The sequence below is a fragment of the Centroberyx affinis genome, unplaced genomic scaffold (assembly GCF_046629955.1).
Source record: "Centroberyx affinis isolate AG114_WGS23_722 - 3 ecotype Tasmania unplaced genomic scaffold, CSIRO-AGI_Caff_v1 ptg001690l_1, whole genome shotgun sequence".
Lineage (NCBI taxonomy): Eukaryota > Metazoa > Chordata > Actinopteri > Beryciformes > Berycidae > Centroberyx > Centroberyx affinis.
Genome location: NW_027280108.1, coordinates 43,054 through 61,255, shown reverse-complemented (window position 1 = coordinate 61,255; position 18,202 = coordinate 43,054). Strand labels below are relative to the sequence as shown.

Below are 18,202 nucleotides of genomic sequence, written 5' to 3'. Positions count from 1 at the left end.
GCCCCCTCCCTCCCTCCTTCCCTCCCTCCCTCAGATATCCATTTGGCCATAGCACCCTTAACACAGACAGAGTCAAATCTAAGACACTTCTCACATCTCAGTGGTTCTCAACTTGCGTGCCACGGAGGAACCTAAAGTGTACCTTAAGCCATAAAATGCCAAAATGTGGAAAATACATCACTTTGTATGCATGATATTCGGATTAAACCAAGTGAACACAGAGCACACACTGAGCTTCATGCATGTCGAACCTTGTCCAGTTGCTTTTGTGTTCTTTGCTTCCCCTTATTATGTTAGTGCAAAGTTTGTTGTGAGACAATGTTTTTCCTTTTTGTAAGCCATGGCACCGAAAGAGTTGAGAACCACTGCCTTAAATTGATCCGACTCCCTCTGGATAACCAACTGAAACGTATCCAAAGGTTTCTGTCCTGGACTGGACGCCCGAATAAGGTGCCAAATTAGTTTGGACACAACATCAAGGAAAGTAAAAATCTTTCAGTTATGCATGACATCTACGCATCACAGAATTACAACGGCTACACTCTGATAGAACAGCCCATTATTTTTGTTGGTTTGATCTTAATTTCCTCAAGGCTTTCAAATAAATTTGACATGGGTAAAATAAAAATCAAATGTTTTTAGTGCCTTAATGCAAAGGAATAGCTACTACATAACCCAATTGCAAAAAAATAATAATAATGATATCTGAACTTGGCTATCCTATTTATCTGGAAAACAAAAAATAATTAATGTGCACTCAAGTTCAAACAGCAGTGCGCAAAACCACTGAGTTACAACTGGACAACAAAGCCTCAAATCTCTTGATTAATTTCCATTATTTCAATTATCTATCTTGTGGTGCCATTAGTTGTTATTCTCTAGCATTAAGGCAAATAAAGAAAATATGTTTCTATACATTTCCTGAGCACAATTAAGTACTTTAAAGGTAGCTTTGCATGTCAAGCTGACATCTTCTAACAAAATTTGGGGATTTTCCATTCTGGAGCCAAAGCCATGAAGCAGACAATCGGTAAAATACACTTTAAAGACCTGGGTCAAGCAGGATTTGCATATTTCTCCTAGCATTAGTTTTACCCTGCTAGGAGTACCAGATGTGTGAGAGTGCCAGACATGTTTTTTGTGATTGACAACGTGCCTGACACCATCTGAACTGTCTTCATGTGGTAAACCTTACCCATCTCTCTGTAAATACCACCTGACCCGGGTCTGTACATAACTATGTTTCTGGAATCAATCTCCATTTTAAACTCGAGTTTTCCAAGCTTGTTCACACTGGGGAGGGGGGGGGGGGTCAGGTATCATGGCAACATTGCCGAGTCATTATTAGCAGAATACAATCTCAGGACAGATGAACAGAAAACATCATTTTATAACAACTCTGAAATTGTAAAAGTGCAACTCTATACATTTCTTGCCAGATCAAACTCCATTGAATGGTTTAAGTACTTAAGTCGTGCCAGGCCAAGATGGCATCAGAAGATATTCAGTCAAAGTTCATCAGATCCTTCTCCCAGTTGGGCCCGATCATTCGTAACCTCAAAAATAAGTATCAATATTGCTAGGAAACTAAGTTGCTACACCCAGACAGCTATGTAATTTTGCTAGTCTTTTTTCTATTTATAGTTATGTTGACATCACTTTTGTAACTTTAGCAGGCTATCAACCACCATGCAGTGCCATGGGACAAAGTTAGTGGCATTGGATTGAGTTCTTCCAAGGTGAAGGAGTTAACTGTAATAGGTGGATAAAATGAGACGTGGCGAGCCTATGGCTTGTGTCGTTTCCTGTGGTTTGATATCAGAAGTCTAAAGATGCTAAAATTAGAGCGGTATAAATTAGTGTGTCTTATGAAGCAGCGCCTGACAGGAAAAAAAAATGTACACGTACATATGAATAATAGTATCTCAAAAAAGGTACTTAGCCAAGTCATAATCAAAGTGCAACCACCCTCAACTGGCCCTTTGCTGGGAAGCACATACAGGTGACGGCCTGCTTTAGCCAGGTGCTTTTAGTCCTCGTCTAAATAGATTAACACTACAGATGTAATTGTAGCAAACAGCAGCATCTCAAACTCTAGTCACGTTTGTACCAGCGGCCCATGAAGTAAATCAAAGAGAAAAAAAGCGACTGAAATTTGACCTATGATCCATCCGCGATCCGTCCTGTCCTTAGTTGTGGACTGGGAAAAAAACTACCACAAAAACCAGTAGAGTACACGTGCTGACGGCTACCACCTCCCTACGCTAATGTTAGAACGGGACAGCTAGTGAAGAAAAATCCTCGTCAATTTCAAACCTACATCGTCAAAACGGAAGTAAACGCCGTAAGATGGACATCGACTAACAGAAAGCTGTAGCAGGTGAAAACTGAACGTGAAGGAGATTTAGGTGAGAAGATCTAGCGAAAAATCACGAGCACTGCCATTCGAGAGGTGGGATAGATATGAGAGCGAGCGGGTTGACTAAATACAGGATAAAGTATGTGTAGTAGTAGAAAAATACACGGTAGAAAGCTGTGACTGAGACCCTGCGGGCTATTTTGGTGCTGAAGTTACATTACAGGATACATCTCCCCCCCAAAAATAAAGCTATGTCAGTGAGCATCACAGTCAAAGAACTCATGTATACGACCCTCAACAGCTAACAAAATATTATCAAATACAGGTTTAGGAAAGGGGCGGGGAAGAGAATTCATTGCTGAAAAAAAAAAAAAAAAAAAAAAAAAAAATACTAACATCCCTCTGAAATATGACATTTATACATATTTTTTTCAGCCACCTGGAAATAATTTTGTAGAGATCTTGACTTATTTTCTGACAGACTGCGTTGTTGTCGTTTCCATCGTTGAAATATATGGAACGTAAGTTGCATTCAAGCAGTCTACCCCAGTGCTGGTGACAAATATACAGCTAGTACACAATCTTCATTCTTTTAGTCAAAAACGTAGCAACCAAAACTATTTTTTTTTTCCTTTTTGCGTGAGAATTTGCACCTTTTCTGTAGATCCTTCCACTTGTTGGGACTACGCAGCCACTTTGTTGTCCTTCTGGAAGAAAAGCAGAGGAGAACAGGGTAAAGAGCAGATCAGTGCTGTATGATATTGACAAAAAATATTTTTTTAGATGAACATTGCAATGGTGGTGTAATGTAAACACCACTTTTTCAGAAAGGAATAAGTTAAAAAGTAAATGCTTTTAAAAAAATAAAAAAATCTTGCTTATGTCCTGATTTTTTATTTTTGCCTGAATGATGTGAGGATTCCAATGCATTTTTATGTAAATGGGAAATAAACTTGAAAAGATTTGCTCAGTTTGGGTAAAAACCAAGACTTTCCTTTGATAATTCAGGGATTTTCTTAAAAAAAATGCTTGAAACCATGTATTAAAACAGTTGTAGATCTTCGATTTATCTTCCAATATTACTACAGAATTTACTTTACATTTCCTTGAGCAATTGAGCAAAGTACTTTACCCTGTACTCTGATAAGTCTGCGAACTCCCGGCCTCCCTGGCTTCCTCTGTATCCTCCTCTGAAGCCGCCGCCCCCGTGTGGCGGGCCGAAGGACCCCCGGCTGGCCGAGCGACCCCGGCCCCCGCGGAAGCCCATGCCGCCGCGCCCGCGGTAACCGCCGCGGCCCCGGTTCTGACGCAGCGGGATGCCGAAGGTCTCAGCGTTCATCCGCCTCTCCTCCGCCCAGGTCTGCCTCCGCTCCCTGCAGGAAACACAGAAGAGGCGACGATGGGCAAACAAAACTCAGCACTGCTGGAAATTTATCCTGATATGGGTGCATCTTATATTTTGTTGGGTTACATGACAATGGCTATAATTACATACAGTCTAACCCCACTGCTGTAACCCAGTTAATGTCTTCTTCGGAATAAGATTTTTTACATGAACCTTAGCTTGATATCCTGACCGGGAGACCCCTGTTGCCATGAATAAATGACATTCCTGAGCAACAGTAGGTTACTTCTAATTGATGGGAAAGAAATGATGATCCCATTACTAACGGCATGTACTGCTCGCCACCATGTTTTGTTTTCTGTTTTGTTTTTTTACATCAGATTGTAACAGCAACCCTAAATGAGTCTGACAGACGGTGAAAACCAAAAGTGAAAGCAGTAAGCTGTATCCATGCCACAGTGATAATCCAGGCATTTTAACTACGTTTCTCATAATCAGAGTATAAATGTAACAGGTTATTATTCTAATGCAGTTATGATGTTTATTTACATGTGTCAACTCAAAAACAGGACACTTCAGAAACAAATATGCAAATGCAAGTTTCTTTTACAGTTCTCATAACATGTTCAAGAAAAATTGCACTGGGGAGAGAAAATTGGATGCTAAAGATTACAAGTCAGTCAGTTTCAATAAAATGCCAGATTTTCTGAATAGAATACCAGAATACCTTGTTTAGGAAACTTTTAGATTCCCTCAAAAAATAAATTGCATCTTCCTGTGGCTTGCAAATTACAGTTATCAGTATTGTGATGCATTTCAATTAACTTGTGCTGTGCTGCCATTTTGTATATGGGGATTTTTGGGGGCCACAATGACAATAATGACATGTTTGTCATTGGTACAGAATCAGTCATAAGACAGGACAAATATTTACCTTGGGAAACCTAAGCCTCCAGATCTCTCATTTGCTTTCCTGGTGAAAACAGAAGGAGACAACACAGTTATGTCATGGTAATGCAGGACAAAAAAAAAAAAGCTGTTACTCATTTATCATAACAGAAATGTGCAAGTGGTGGAAGGTCATGGAAGTAGGTACACAGTGATAGTGATATTTGTGGAGTGATATGTAAAGTATATGTCTTACACTACAAGTTCTTGTCCTTCTACCTCTTGTGTCAGTATGCACTTGTTTTACTGTCCAAGTTGTCAGTATTAGTATTACGCCACATTCCTGTAAATTAGCATCAAGTGACTGACTGGGATTTGTAGGGCTGGCCTGTACCTAGTATCGTCACAGGAGATGTTGTCGAAGAAGGACTTGGACTTGTCGTAGTAGCAGTTGGGCCCCAGCGGGTCTCCCTCCTCTTCGGCGTTGCCCTCGCTGTTCTGGGTTTCCACACCAGAGTCGGCCTTATCCTCTCCGTTCACCGCTTTCTCCGACTTCTCACTCTTCTCATCTGGGTGATAAGAGAAAGCCCGCAATCACATTTCTGCCTCCACAATAGACTTTGTAAATAAGGTAAAGTCCAGTGGTTCCCTACTAAGAGGGTCGGCACACTACAGTTACTGCTACTCAGCTGCCTTTGCTGTTGGTGGTTGTTGTCTGACTTTTTTATCATAGCGATTTCCGAATATTCATGTGCCCCCGCTAGCATGGAGTGTAAATATTAGGGGTGCAACTAACAATTATTTTCATTATTAATTAATCTATTGATTATTCGATTAATCATTTAGTGTATTAAATGTAAAAAAATAATGACAATGCCCATCACAAGTTACCAGAGGACAAAGTGATTCTTCTATTTGCTTACTTAATCTGACCAGCAGCCAAAAAAAAAACCCCTGAAGTATTCATTTTATAATCATATGAAACAGCGGAAAACAAGAAAATCTTAGCATTTGTGAAACTGTAACCAGCAAATGCTTATCATTTATACTTGATAAATGACAAACAATTAATCTATTATTAAAATTCGAATCAATTAGTCCAGCAGCCGATACCTTTCAGCTTCAGTTTGCTCTGAAACTCCCTGTCGATCTCCTCCTTGTTGAACTGGGCGTTTGCGCTCTCGAAATCAAAGTCTTTCTCGAACTTCATGGGTCCGTCCCGGCGGACGTTGAAGCGCCCCCTGCCGCGGTGTCCGCCCCCCCGCCCGCGCCGCTGAGCCGGGGCGCCGGCAGCTGTTAAACGATAGACCAAAACACACTATTAGTCCTCACTATATAAAGTGTTAGGAATTAGTACAGAACAAAAATGATACTAACCAAAACAAATTACATGGCAACACGTGAAATAGTAAAACAAGGCACACATCCACTATGGTACGAGTTTTCAGTATGTCAATACATGTTAGCCAATAGCCAACTACCATAAAGCAGCAGGTTGGCTTCAGATGTTAGCTATACAACAGTGCCACAATGCTACCAATGAAATCAAATTCACATCAAACATGGAATAAATGCAGTAAATTATTGAGTTACCAATCACTAGCACCACCACACCACAAGTAGCAGTATCAAGTATTCACTAAACATGAAAACATTGTCTCTAAACGAGGAGAAATGTCTCATCGCCTTTAGAGTCCATTGACATGAACAGCATGTCAATCCGCACACATGTGCACTAGCAAAGAAAAACACGTCAAAGAGGGATGATCAAGGTCGAGTGATTTTAAAAGATGAGTGTATGGGCTCCATTGTCCGAAACAAAGCTCGAAAGGCATGCACAGTCTGAATGGCATGGAGCTGGGCTTTGGAAGATGGGTTTCAGAGCAGATGTGGGTTTAACCTGTGGAACGTTTACTGGTATCCCTGCCTTCACCTCGCGCCTGTTCAGACTCGGGCTTGGGGACTTTCTGGACATCTGTGCCTGGAATAGTAGAGTCCTTTAGTCTTCCAAACAGCTTGAACAACCATGAGAGAAAAGCCCTGCACTATATTAACATGTGGCACTAGCCTCCTACCTTCAGACAAAGGCACAACGGTTTCAAATGTGGAACCTCTGGAACAAAATGTTAACAAATCACACAAAGCGGTAATGATTCCTTCTAAATGATGCTGTGTAGCGGCACAAAACACACTAGTGTGCTGTGCGCCGGGCTGGGGTCTCACCTGAGTTGCTAAAGATAGAGTGGATAAGCCCTGCAGTGGAAGCCCTTTCTACAGCAGTGGTGTGAGAGGCGGAGGTTGTTCGGGGTGCAGGCCAGCCTTGGTTGCTGCGGCCTCCCCTGACAGTCTCACCCCTCCTTGGGTCCAGGCCGTCCTGGTGCTGGGGCTTCTGGCTGCCGTGGCCAGCGGCGGAGGGGGCCGTGCGGCCGTGGGCGGGGCTCCTGCGTCCCAGGCCGGGGGCCGGGGCGGTGGGGGCGGAGGATGGGGCCGACGGGGCGGCTTGTATCGCCTGCTCCAGGGTGGGGCTCTTCCGCAGGGGGTCCAGGCTGGGGCTGCTGCGACCTGGGGCCAGAAACAGGACAGGGAGGGGGGGTTAGTACACACCCCTCGCTACTACTGAACCACATCATAATCATTAGTCAGCATTGATTTGACCACCAGTAACACCCAGACAGAGGTCACTCATGCTGATTAGAGAAAAGGGAAACAATAAACCCTCTGGGCTCATTTCCTAGACACAGACTAGACCGAGCCTGGAGCTGAACCTCGATTTAAGCGAGGCTCTCTGAAGAAATTCTCAAATCTCACAAAGTTCAGTCAACATCAAAGCCTGGGATCTAAAGCCCAAAACTGATTCAGCAGGACGTTTAGGTTACTGTGAAGGGCATGCAGTTACGTTTTGGACATGAAGACACTAAATTGTGCGGTCAAAATTACCACAATTATATTTACAAAAGATTAAACTCAGTCTTGTCTGCATTCTGATTAGTTTCTGACACACCTTGGAAATACACCACCAGTCTCTAGTTAATTTTAACCATGAGGAAAAGAAACAAAGAAGTAAACTATTGCTTGTAAAATCTATCAAGCTGAAAAAGTCAATGAATCATAACATTTCCTGTCTGGGCAGGTTCTAAACTTGATTTAGCTTGATCGGAACACTCCACTTGATTTTTAGTTTACAGTTTTAGTTTACTAGTGTAGAATTTTCATCGTTGTGTAAGTGATCAAGGCAGAGGGGTGAATATCAGTACCACCCGGTGTGGTGAGTAGTCACACAGATCCGTGATTTCCTTTTAACCCTCTTTGTACGGGTCTTTTACCTTCGGTTACAAGGGTACCCACAGATCGCGAGTCAGAGGGGCGAGCAGAGCCAAGTGCACTGCTCTGAGACTGGGTTGCGGCTGTTCTTGTGTCGCTCACAAAGGAGGGCACTGATCGTCCTGTGTGGGGAGGAACAGCAGGAATAGAGTATTGAGGGCAACAACACTCTCGGTTCCTTTAAATTCGCTGTGCTGCACTGTGTCCCTGTGTACCTATGGGCTATCTTTGAGGTGGATACTGTTGTAGCCAAAACCAAACTTAGTGTGACAGCCATGTCTGCACCTTATTGACTGTGAAGTAAATGTAGAGGAGGAAAGCAAAGGCCTCGGCCATTTGAGGACACGCTGCCATGAGTCAAAACCTCCTCGGTTCCTGTAGCATGCCCAACATGGTCCGAGGGCCACACAGCGACCCTGAACCCTTGGATAGCATGCCTGATTGACAAACTCTTTCACAGCTAGACCCATAAAACAGTCTAATTAAAACTCAGCACAGGAGAAGGGAAAGTTTTGCTACAAAACTTGTCTTTTAGATACATAACTTAGTTCCTTTCTCAACATGTGGACCCCAGGTGTTGTTCTTACCGACACCAACAGCACCAAACTGGGGGGAAACCAGGGGGCTGGTGCTGAACTGGTTGTAGGCGGGAACTGGGGCCCGGTTGAAGAGGCCATAGGAGCCAGCGGACTGGAATGGGGCCGGGGCAGTGGCAGCAGCAGGCGAGGGGGTTGTACCCATGGAAGACTAAAGAGGAAAACATTTAGAAACATATTTTTAAAAGAAACACAGTTGGCATCCATGCCTGTCATATAAATTCTAAGATGTGACTAAATAAGATTGCACGTATTTGAGTGAGAAGGCACCTGGACGATGGCAGGGTCCTGGGGCAGAGAGCATGTCGGCTTGGGCGGCTCGCACACCGTCAGGTCCTTGATGTCGCTGCCGCGGAAGATGATGTACTCAAAGGTGTCATCTCGAGGCGGGATGGGCCTATCGGTGGGGCGATCCTCCGTGCCAAAGGAGCGGACTAGCAAGAAGATGCAGCTCATATTTAATATCATAGGTCATAATGAATGCAAATTAAATGAATCACTCAGTTACAATCAGTGTACTTTCCTGTCAAACTTTGTTGCACTAGCTCAATAATGCCTAAGTAGAGCTAAGGCCACTGAGATAGAAATTTAATTAAATAGTTTTGCGTCATAAGCTGCTGTTGGTGAACCAGGTGAGATGTGTGCGCACTCGGTGACATCAGACTTTCCAGCGCTGCCAGTTTGGGAGGACGAAAAGCCGCTTCGCTAGCAAATGCAGTTGAATGCAAACTTAGCGACACCGTCTGTTCTGTTACATAAACATTCCCTATAGGATTTGACAACTCGCCTGTGCAATAAAGCCACTCTGCTGCAGGCATTACTTACATGCAGCTACATAAGTTACCTAGCTAGCGAGTTGGCAAGCTGACTCATGTTGCAAACTCAGATCAACATTCGTTCTGGCTAAGTGCTACATGGCTTCAAAGCTAAATACAATGTCGCTGTTTAGTTTCTTTAGATAGCGGTTTTCGTTTCTGCAAGTCAAATCTTCGACTGGTCACAGTACATTTAGCTTTCTTGATAGGACATCATTTTCACAATGTAGCTTGCTGCTCGCTAACGTAACGCTTGCTGGGTTGATTAACGTTACCTTATGTTAGCAAGCTAACGCTAGCATTTATATCAACTTATTCAAGTTCTGACTCTGGATTAAACCAACATGCACCAAACTGTTCAGCGTGCGTTGGACAGAAAATCACACTTGAATGGCCATTTGAAAATTGTGAGAAAATACTAGACAGTCGCAGACAGCGGGTACACAAACTAACGCTAGCTAGTGTTTAGCAGCATTAGCCAGCTAGCTAGCTACCTTTCGCCAGTGCGACAGTCGAGTTCTCGGTATCAATAGTGTAGAGGATTCCTTCGTAGCGAATCCCGGCCTTCGAAATGAGGCTGATTTTGCTCCCGAGGTAGGGCGTCCCTCCGCTCATGGTGTCTTCCTGGGCTCGGCAGTCTGCTCACACAACTAATTCGACGGCCCTTCCAAACCGTGCAGTTAACTGAAGAAATTATCGCTCCAACTTTCTCTGGTTGTGCTTCTCCAACTCGCTATTCTCACCACTACAATATGGCTACCTCATTTTCCATCGAATGGTTCTTAACGCGGGGGTTAATGGGAAATCATACTATCGCGCGTTTACACGCGGCTGTGGAAACTAGATCTGTGCGGGATAGAAGAGCAAACACTAACACAGTGGGATAAACACCAACACCACTGTCCCCTCACCATTATCAATAAAAATCAATAATTTCAGAAAATAATTTATGTTTTTTTGTCTTTCATTCTTTCTTTCTTTAATTTTTTTTTTTTTTTTTCACTTTTAAAGGCTTTATTTTCATTAAGATATTAAAATGAAACTGAAATGATTTCCATGGGGAAATTGGGTCATTGCAGATCAGGATGTTGCAAAGAAAATGAAATATTAGCAAATGTTATATAAACATATTCAAATGACAATATCAACACTAGGCCATAATAAGTAGAAATGTATGGATGAAAATCTGAAAAAAAAACGTAATTACAGGAATAAGGAGGTTTGCAAAACAGCAGCAGTATACCATAGTGAGACAAAAAAAATGAATGTGAAATATGAGCAATATTAAATAAGTACAAAAGTATCAATATGTACCATGAGGAATATGAGAAAATTAAGAAAAACAATATATGAAAATTGCAGCATACTATAGCATAATATTGGACTGGTGTGCAAAAATATGCTCATATTCACATTAACAGATGTGCAGAGCAACATATAGGCCTATGTACAGAAAGTGTTTAGGTGCGAATATATTCACTTAATACACTATTTTCATCAGTTGGATTCCACTCAAACTGTCACGCGAAGGGAGGAAATCCCATTATAACCACAACTTCCCCGTGTGATTCTCAAAATCTATCATAAAGTGGGTCTTGGAAACTCCAGGCAGAGACATTGTGAAAGCTGAGATGCTTCAGCTGTAAAATTCAAAACACCAGTAAAGTGACGGCGCCGGGCCTTTCCAGTGTTAAACCTGCTTGATCATTCTGTGAAGGTTTTGGGCAGCGGATGGTGATGAAATTAATGTAAAGTAAGGATGCAGTATCAGACTCATTCAAGTTGCATGATAATAAAACATAAATAAATACTATCCTGACAATATAATAACATTATTATTATTATTATTATTACTAGTAGTATTGTTGTTATTATTATTGTTATTATTATTACCACTGTTACATGGTTGTTATTATTTGTTTTTTGTTTGTTTACAATGATGGTTGCAGCCTACACCTTATGGTAATCATCAACTGGAGTTTACAGTTTAACCACCTTTAACCCAGTGAAGTAGTCGTACACTAAAAGGTGGGTAAACTATGACCTCCAGTCACAAGGCAAACAACCACCAATATCAATTACATTTTTCAGAAAAGCAGTAATGTAGGCCTATGCTTTTTTCCTTAAAGGCGCTATCTTGACATAGGTCTAACTTACATTAGTTTCATGTAATTTATGTCATTCAGATTAATGTCACTTGGATAATGTTGGATAAACTCTATTCCACAGCTAAAAATGTCGGAAAAGTCAGTTTAGGTGGGTTAAGCCTCCACTACATCCCTGTATGTAGCTCTCTCATGTGATTTCTGCTCTGCTTATTTTATTTCTAAGGTGCAAAACAACACGGGTCCTCCGCGCATGCGTACATTCTAAAATACGATTTGCACAACGGTCCAACATCAAAGATGGCGGGAGCCTCCGACCCACTGGAGGACATGCTCTTCAATGAGGTGGATGAGAAAGCAGTTAGCGACTTAGTTGGCTCTTTGGAATCACAACTCGGTAATCAAAAGACTTCTGCTGCTTCATATTCCGACATAAAACGAGAGGGACCTTCGGGCGCTGTCAGTCAGTTCTCAGGGAAACTGCGTGATCAAGTGGGGTCTCTGGAGCAGCCACAACAAGGGCATCCAAAAGCGGGGTTAAACCAGGAACCCGGCGCTAATGAGCCGCTCTCCGGCAAAATCCTCACCTCCTCTACCTCTTCTGTCGCTACCGGGGCCGTAATAAACGCCGGAGCCGGTCTACAAACACTTGGAGCATCTCCTCCTACTATTTCTCCCGTACCAGGATCCGTAACTTTGCCCACTCAGTCTGCTGCTGCTAGCTTCAACAGGGCTGCTGTTGTGGGTCCAGCTCCGGCTCCCAGCCCAAACATCCTCGCAGCAGCGGCTATCAGGACTGCTTCCCCCGGACTACAAAGTTTAAACGGGAACACTGGAGCGGTGAAGTTGGTGAACTCGCCCGCTGTCCCTCCCCAAGCCGGGGCCAGCACTGTTATCAGTACTGTCAGCGCTGGTAGCTCCAATATTATCGTGTCCATGGCTTCGCAGCCCAATTTCCCCGTACCTCAGCCTGCAGTGGCGGCTCCCGCTATAGCGTTGCAGAGGCACCCCAGCCCGGTGGCCAGCGTGTCCCAGAACGGAGTGGACCCCAAGGGTGCCCCTCTGGTCACCCAGGGTGCCCCTTCCCCGGCAGCCTCTACATCTCAGGTCCTGAACCACAGCAACCCTCTGATGCACAGCAAGATGTTGGTGGCCAACCAGCCCGTATCTGGCAACTCTGTCATCCTGGGCAGCACCCCCCCGCCTGCAGTCAACTCCCCCATCAGCCAGCCTCAGACTGGGACCAGTGTCGCTGTGACGCTGGCTGCTGGGGTGAAGCCGGCGGTCAACGGAGTGGGTCAACCTGCGGTGACTATAGTGAGGCAGCCCGGCCCTCCTGTGATGGCCACTTCCATCCAACAGCAGAGACCCGGGCTGGTGGCGAGCCCCACCAGGACCGCCGCTCCCCAGCCGCAGCTGGCTGTCAGGCCTCAGCAGCAGACCACCATCCAGCTGCCTCCTGGCTTCACCATACCTTCTGGTAAGCAGACACAATGATGCTACACATTCACTGCCATGATGAATCACTGCTGGCTGACACCGCTTATATAGGTCACTCAACATGGCTGTGAAGACCCTGAGCAGAGGGAAGCAGTCAGCATTGCTTGGCTACTCCCAGTTACCTTTATGAAAGAGTTGATTAGTCACTAGCAGGGCAGGACACTAACTTTTTAGAGTCCCAGCAACAATTTTGGTGCAGTCAGAAATGGCAGCCAGATTCATAGGAGCACCTCAATAAGAGTTGATTAGGCCCAATGAGATGCTGGATAGTGTTGGGATCTGACGTGCGAGCATGTATATGAACTGTTGCTGTATGCCAATCCAATGTTGCATACCCCCGAGCACCTAAAAAACTCTGCTACACTTGTTAGAATAGAATACGATCTCCAAATCATGCTTGGTTACCTGCCAAATTGGCTCCTAGAGTATCCAAATTACCAGCCACGGGCAAAAGTTACCAGCATTTGTCAGATGGCTGGTGGTAATTTCCCTCCCCAGTTAAGGATGACTGATTCCTCTGCTTACCATATCTGTCCGTCAGTGTTTCAGCTTTAGGAGTGAAGTGCGTTGTTGTCAGAGGAATGTGCAGGTGACCGTTTCCCCCTCCTGCAGGTATGGTTCTGGTTCGGACGGAGACGGGCCAGCTGGTGATGGTGCCCCAGCAGGTCCTGGCCCAGGCCCAGGCCAAGACCCAGCAGGGCCAGACGGTGGCCAACATCTCCCCCAGACCTGCGACACCGACGGCCGGGGCCACCATCCGAGTCAGCACCCCCAGTCCGGTAGGTGCCAGGAACACGGCTGCTGCTGTACAGTTTATCCAGAGTCCGAAATTAACTTCTTGGCTCACCTGCCAAGTGGTGGTAAACAAAAAACCTGCCAAGAATAATTTTACCACCCAAATAATGAATATACATTTTCAGAGAAGTGTCATCTTACTTGTTTTCAATGCTTTTTTTGCGTATGGAATCTGCTGCTGTGTGAAATATTCAGTAAGGAAACAAAAGCAGATTTAGTTTTAGCTTAAAACTTGCTGACCACTTATACAACTGGTCTCTTTTTGTCCTCACACCTGCTGTGTGTTGCCATATGGAAATAATGTTTGCATGTATACAAGTTTCAACTAACTTTGATTGACTTGGATTTGATTGGCTCACGGTCAGACAGAGTGTACGGTGGTCAGCAGGGACAAAGTTTGAGAACAGGCAAAGACCAAAGACTGTATATAACTGAGAAGAGAAAGACTATTTCTCTGTGTGAATCAAATGTACAGTGGCTCTAAAATGTATTCATCTGCTTGACTTTTTCTTGTGCTACGAAATTAGTCTAAGTTACATTTATATGGGATGTTTGGTCTAAAATTCACGTGAAGTACTCTTTCTATATACATACTTTCTACTCGATTATACTCTTTTCTATTCTCTTTCTACTCTTGTCTGTTCTGAGTGGAGTGGAAATTCAAGAAATTTATGTCAAAGTATAAAATTTCAATAATAATACATCTAGTTTGAGGACTAGATATACAGTACTCAAACTAATATACTGTACAATACAAGTACTCGCAGTACACCGACGGGACAGCCTCCCAAAAATGCGGCTTATTCCTTTAACATACTGAGAGTGACGTAAAATGAGCATGCAGTGTATGTCCAATGTGTAGTATGATCATTTTGGTGCGCGAGAAGTGTCCGGATGTGAACTACACGCTGCCAATGTTACTAACAAGATGCCCCATGATGCTTTGCTGTTCTCCCTCCTCCTCAGCAGGCTCCTGGTACGACCCAGACCGTCCGCCTGGCGTCCCCCGGCCAGACCAGAATGGTTCAGTCTCCCTCACCCTCTGCCACAACTGTACAGGTGGGTGTTTTCCAGGTGTCTGTTCTGTTTCATACACACACATACACACACACACACGCACACACAGGCAAGGATCGCAATTAAACTTCCATGGTGGTATCTTTGGCAACAATATATCAGTAAATAGTAACTCGGTATTCAACAAAATTAGCTGAGAAATTGTCACAAATGTTAAAACATACTTAAATCATGTCATCGCTTCATTGGATTGCAGAAACATAACAAGTACAAAAGAGTACAGAGAAGAAGGGAAAATCCACCTTATAACCCTTTAACACTGTTAAAAAAAAAAAACACTGCTATTGGCGATGCACCTTGAATTTCTGGGCCCGCTTTATTGTTTGTATTTTTCTTCTTCGTGGATAACTCGTATTGGTAGATTGGGGGTACTCCAGCAGCTACAATGGAGTTTGATATCAGAAAATGTTTCAGGGATCTAAAACATCAGTGGTATACGTCAGGTTTTGGTGTCAGTCCCTCAGAATCAAAGAGCGAGGGCTTCTTTCTAGAGCCGCCATTTTGCACCAAGAGACGCTCAACAATCATACAGGGAGAAATCCATCGTAGAAGAGGAGAGAGACCAATTTCTCCACCCACAGGAGCAGGAGAGAGACCAGAATGCAATGCAGACACAGTGTCCATCTTTGTGGATCTGTCGGCGGTAGTGTGTGATGTACAATGGGGCGGCTGTGGCTCAGGAGGTAGAGCGGGTCGTCCACTAATCAGAAGGTCGGTGATTCGACCCGGCTCCGCATGTCGAAGTGTCCTTGCGCAAGATACTAAACCCCAAATTGCTCCCGATGGTTGGCCAGCACCCTGCGTAGTAGCTTGCCGCCATCGGTGTATGAATGTGTGTGTGAATGGGTGAATGTAGGCATTGTAAAGTGCTTTGAGTGGTCGGTAGACTAGAAAAGCGCTATATAAATGCAGTCCATTTACCATTTACCATTTACAACGCCCTTTTCAACGCCTTTTTTGTCATTTGAACAACCAGGTCGGCAACATGGCAATATGCTCTCCACTCTCACCTTTTCTCAACTGGAAAAATGTACTACGCTGTCACTTGAACTTGTCTCTTGAACTGGAACACTGACTGGAATTGATCCTGGATTGGATCCAGGATCAATTCAATTGAACCTGAGTCCTGGCACGTTCACACCAACCATGTTTGGAGCGGCTTATTTCAACTCGGGAATGTTTATTTCTGTAGTTGGTTGGTTTGTCCAGGTGAGAACGATGCCATCTGAACTCTGCTGGCACCAAATGACGGCACCGAGAGTCTCAGTCCTCCAACAAGAGAACTGTGGTGCGGTTCGTTAGGAGTGAGAACAGAATCCAACCAACTACAGGAAACCACCCCAGAATGCTAGGGATCATGGGTAGAAGGAGATAGATGTTGACATCTGATAGCCAGCAGTTGCTTGAAATGCTTCAAATTCTAGTACAACAACATAAAGTCTCGACTGATGCTGATATTCAACTATTTCCTCTTGTGTTCTGAATTGGTATGAAGACCGGAGAAGGTTAGTTACAGCGAAGAGACAGACAAGTCAGACAAGAAAAGTTACAGAGACTGGAATCAGATTTATTTTGACTCCTCACTGCCAAAATCTCTAACCTGGCAGCATGACAGGTCACCAAAACTCTGTCCAATGAACGAGCTGCTTGTGAGTCCAGGTGACTTTTGTTTACAAGCTTGTAATTGGGCAGTGTGAATGTAAACAAACCAAATCAAAAAATGCAACAAAGTCAACTTTTCCATGGACCAAAGAAAACAAACTGTAGTCCCTCTGGGCTAGAGGGTCAGCTAAATGTGAATATAAATTTGGCTGGTGGTAACTTCCCTCCTTGGTGGTTCTGTCCGTTCCTCAGAAGGCCATCACTGTGGCCCCCGGCGGTGCGGCGGTGTCGGTGAAGATGACCACGCCTCAGAAGGCCCAGACAGTGATCACGGCGGGGGGGCAGGCCCTGGCCAAGCCTGCCGGCGTGCCGTCCACCATCACCCTGACCAGCACGACTCCCGCTCCCGCCGCCACGCCTGCCCCCAGAGCCACCGTGGTGTCACAGGTGGGTTTAAATCAAGTTACAGTTACTCATCAGGTGCTTTAAATCAGTGATTCTCAACCTTTTTCATATCAAGGACCCTAATTTGGTCCACATTAGAGCCACGGACCCCCATTTGATGAGATTCTGTCTCTCGGACCCAAATCTGAGAATATTTTTATTGTTAGATATGATTTTGTCCAGAATTCCATGACTATCTGTATTGTAGGTAGAGAGATAACAGAGAAACTATGATCAAAACAGTCATTCTTCTACATTCTCTAACTGTGTTAACTTCTTCCAAATTAAATAATGGTGAAGTTTAACGATTCATCAATTTGTTGGGGACCCCCTGGAACCCCCTCAAGGACCCCTGGTGGTCCCTCGGACCCCACGTTGAGAACCACTGCTTTAAATGTGCACAAAATGCTTTACAGAGCTCATCACAAAAAAAAAGTCAGTAATGTCATCAGTAACATCCACTGTCATAGCGAACACATCTTTATACACATTTTGGATAAGCTGTTCATTCCTAGACCCATAGGCATAACAAATGGGAATTCTTAAAATGAGTGGTGTTGCCCTTTCAAGTCTACTAAATTCTGTTTTTTTAAAGTATACACAATTTTTTCCCCCCACAGGAGATGCAGGAAAACGTAAAGAAATGCAAGAACTTCCTGGCCACGCTGATCAAGCTGGCGTCCCACAACTCCCCCTCCCCAGACACATCCAAGAATGTGAAGGCCCTGGTGCAGGATCTACTCGTAAGTCCAGACGTTCAGTTTTAATCCACGAGTCGATGTTCGCAGGTGGGATTTCCACCCGATCGCTTGTCATTTTCTAACGATATCTCTAATGGTCTCTTTGTTCAGGATGCTAAGATTGAGCCGGAGGAGTTCACCACTCGGCTGCAGGCTGAGCTGAAGTCCTCCCCACAGCCCTACCTCATCCCCTTCCTCAAGGTACCTCATCCCACTGCTACCCATAGTACTGTTACTACTGCTACTGTTACCCATAGACTGTAAAAACAGATGGCCGGAGTGAGTGTGACGTCACCCATAGGTTTCTGAAGGGCCGTTTTGAAGCCTGGAGATTGGGTTTACGGAAATTTTTTGGAGTCAGAGCAGGCAAAGCGAAGCCGAGGGTGGAGTTTGGGTTTGGGCCCATAACTGCGACCTGTCAATCACTGGACAGGCGACCTGTCAATCACTAGGAAAACAACCCAGTGTTATAACCGTTATATCCCGTTAATGACACACTTATTTTTTGAAAATCGCTATAAGGACACACATTAGAAGAAGTGAAATTAGCTACTGAGACCATAACCTCTTGTGGAAAAAATGTATTGACTTGTAGTCCATTGACTTGAATGGAGT

The 18,202-nt window shown here is 44.2% G+C and overlaps 2 protein-coding genes across 10 annotated transcripts in view; one reads left to right on the top strand and one right to left on the bottom strand.

The window, feature by feature from the left end:
• Window positions 1-340: 340 nt before the first annotated feature.
• On the bottom strand, window positions 341-10,086 carry lsm14aa (LSM14A mRNA processing body assembly factor a). 9 transcript variants are annotated; one of them, XM_071528574.1, is made up of 11 exons: window positions 9,819-10,086; window positions 8,780-8,943; window positions 8,501-8,660; window positions 6,945-7,154; window positions 6,493-6,573; window positions 5,706-5,885; window positions 4,987-5,161; window position 4,849; window positions 4,639-4,664; window positions 3,492-3,732; window positions 341-3,066 (listed from the first exon to the last, which is right to left on the bottom strand). In XM_071528574.1, exons 1-11 carry the CDS (start codon window positions 9,937-9,939, stop codon window positions 3,043-3,045), a joined length of 1,383 nt encoding a protein of 460 aa, XP_071384675.1. In that variant the 5' UTR covers window positions 9,940-10,086; the 3' UTR covers window positions 341-3,042. The 9 variants fall into 9 exon arrangements, with proteins under 9 accessions (XP_071384675.1, XP_071384672.1, XP_071384673.1 ...); XM_071528571.1 differs by lacking the exons at window positions 4,639-4,664; window position 4,849 and adding an exon at window positions 7,916-8,035 and having other exon boundaries at window positions 6,493-6,567; XM_071528572.1 differs by lacking the exons at window positions 4,639-4,664; window position 4,849 and adding an exon at window positions 7,916-8,035 and having other exon boundaries at window positions 6,502-6,567.
• A 1,643-nt stretch (window positions 10,087-11,729) lies between these two features.
• The window catches only part of LOC139651596 (transcription initiation factor TFIID subunit 4-like), a 32,003-nt gene continuing 25,530 nt past the window's right edge, over window positions 11,730-18,202 (top strand). Inside the window, exons 1-6 of the mRNA XM_071528569.1 lie at window positions 11,730-12,909; window positions 13,542-13,708; window positions 14,691-14,783; window positions 16,656-16,850; window positions 17,468-17,590; window positions 17,699-17,788. Coding sequence (XP_071384670.1) covers window positions 11,730-12,909; window positions 13,542-13,708; window positions 14,691-14,783; window positions 16,656-16,850; window positions 17,468-17,590; window positions 17,699-17,788 — 1,848 coding nt within the window. The remainder of the gene's footprint in view (window positions 12,910-13,541; window positions 13,709-14,690; window positions 14,784-16,655; window positions 16,851-17,467; window positions 17,591-17,698; window positions 17,789-18,202) is intronic.

Excerpts from the sequence above, each read along its gene's own strand:
- lsm14aa (XM_071528570.1), bottom strand. The coding sequence starts at position 9,939 with ATGAGCGGAGGGACGCCCTACCTCGGGAGCAAAATCAGCCTCATTTCG. Across the intron at positions 7,155-8,500 it reads GTTTGGTGCTGTTGGTGTCG|GTCGCAGCAGCCCCAGCCTG; the intron begins GTAAGAACAACA and ends TTCTGGCCCCAG. Across the intron at positions 3,067-3,491 it reads CAGACTTATCAGAGTACAGG|AAGGACAACAAAGTGGCTGC; the intron begins GTAAAGTACTTT and ends CTTTTCTTCCAG.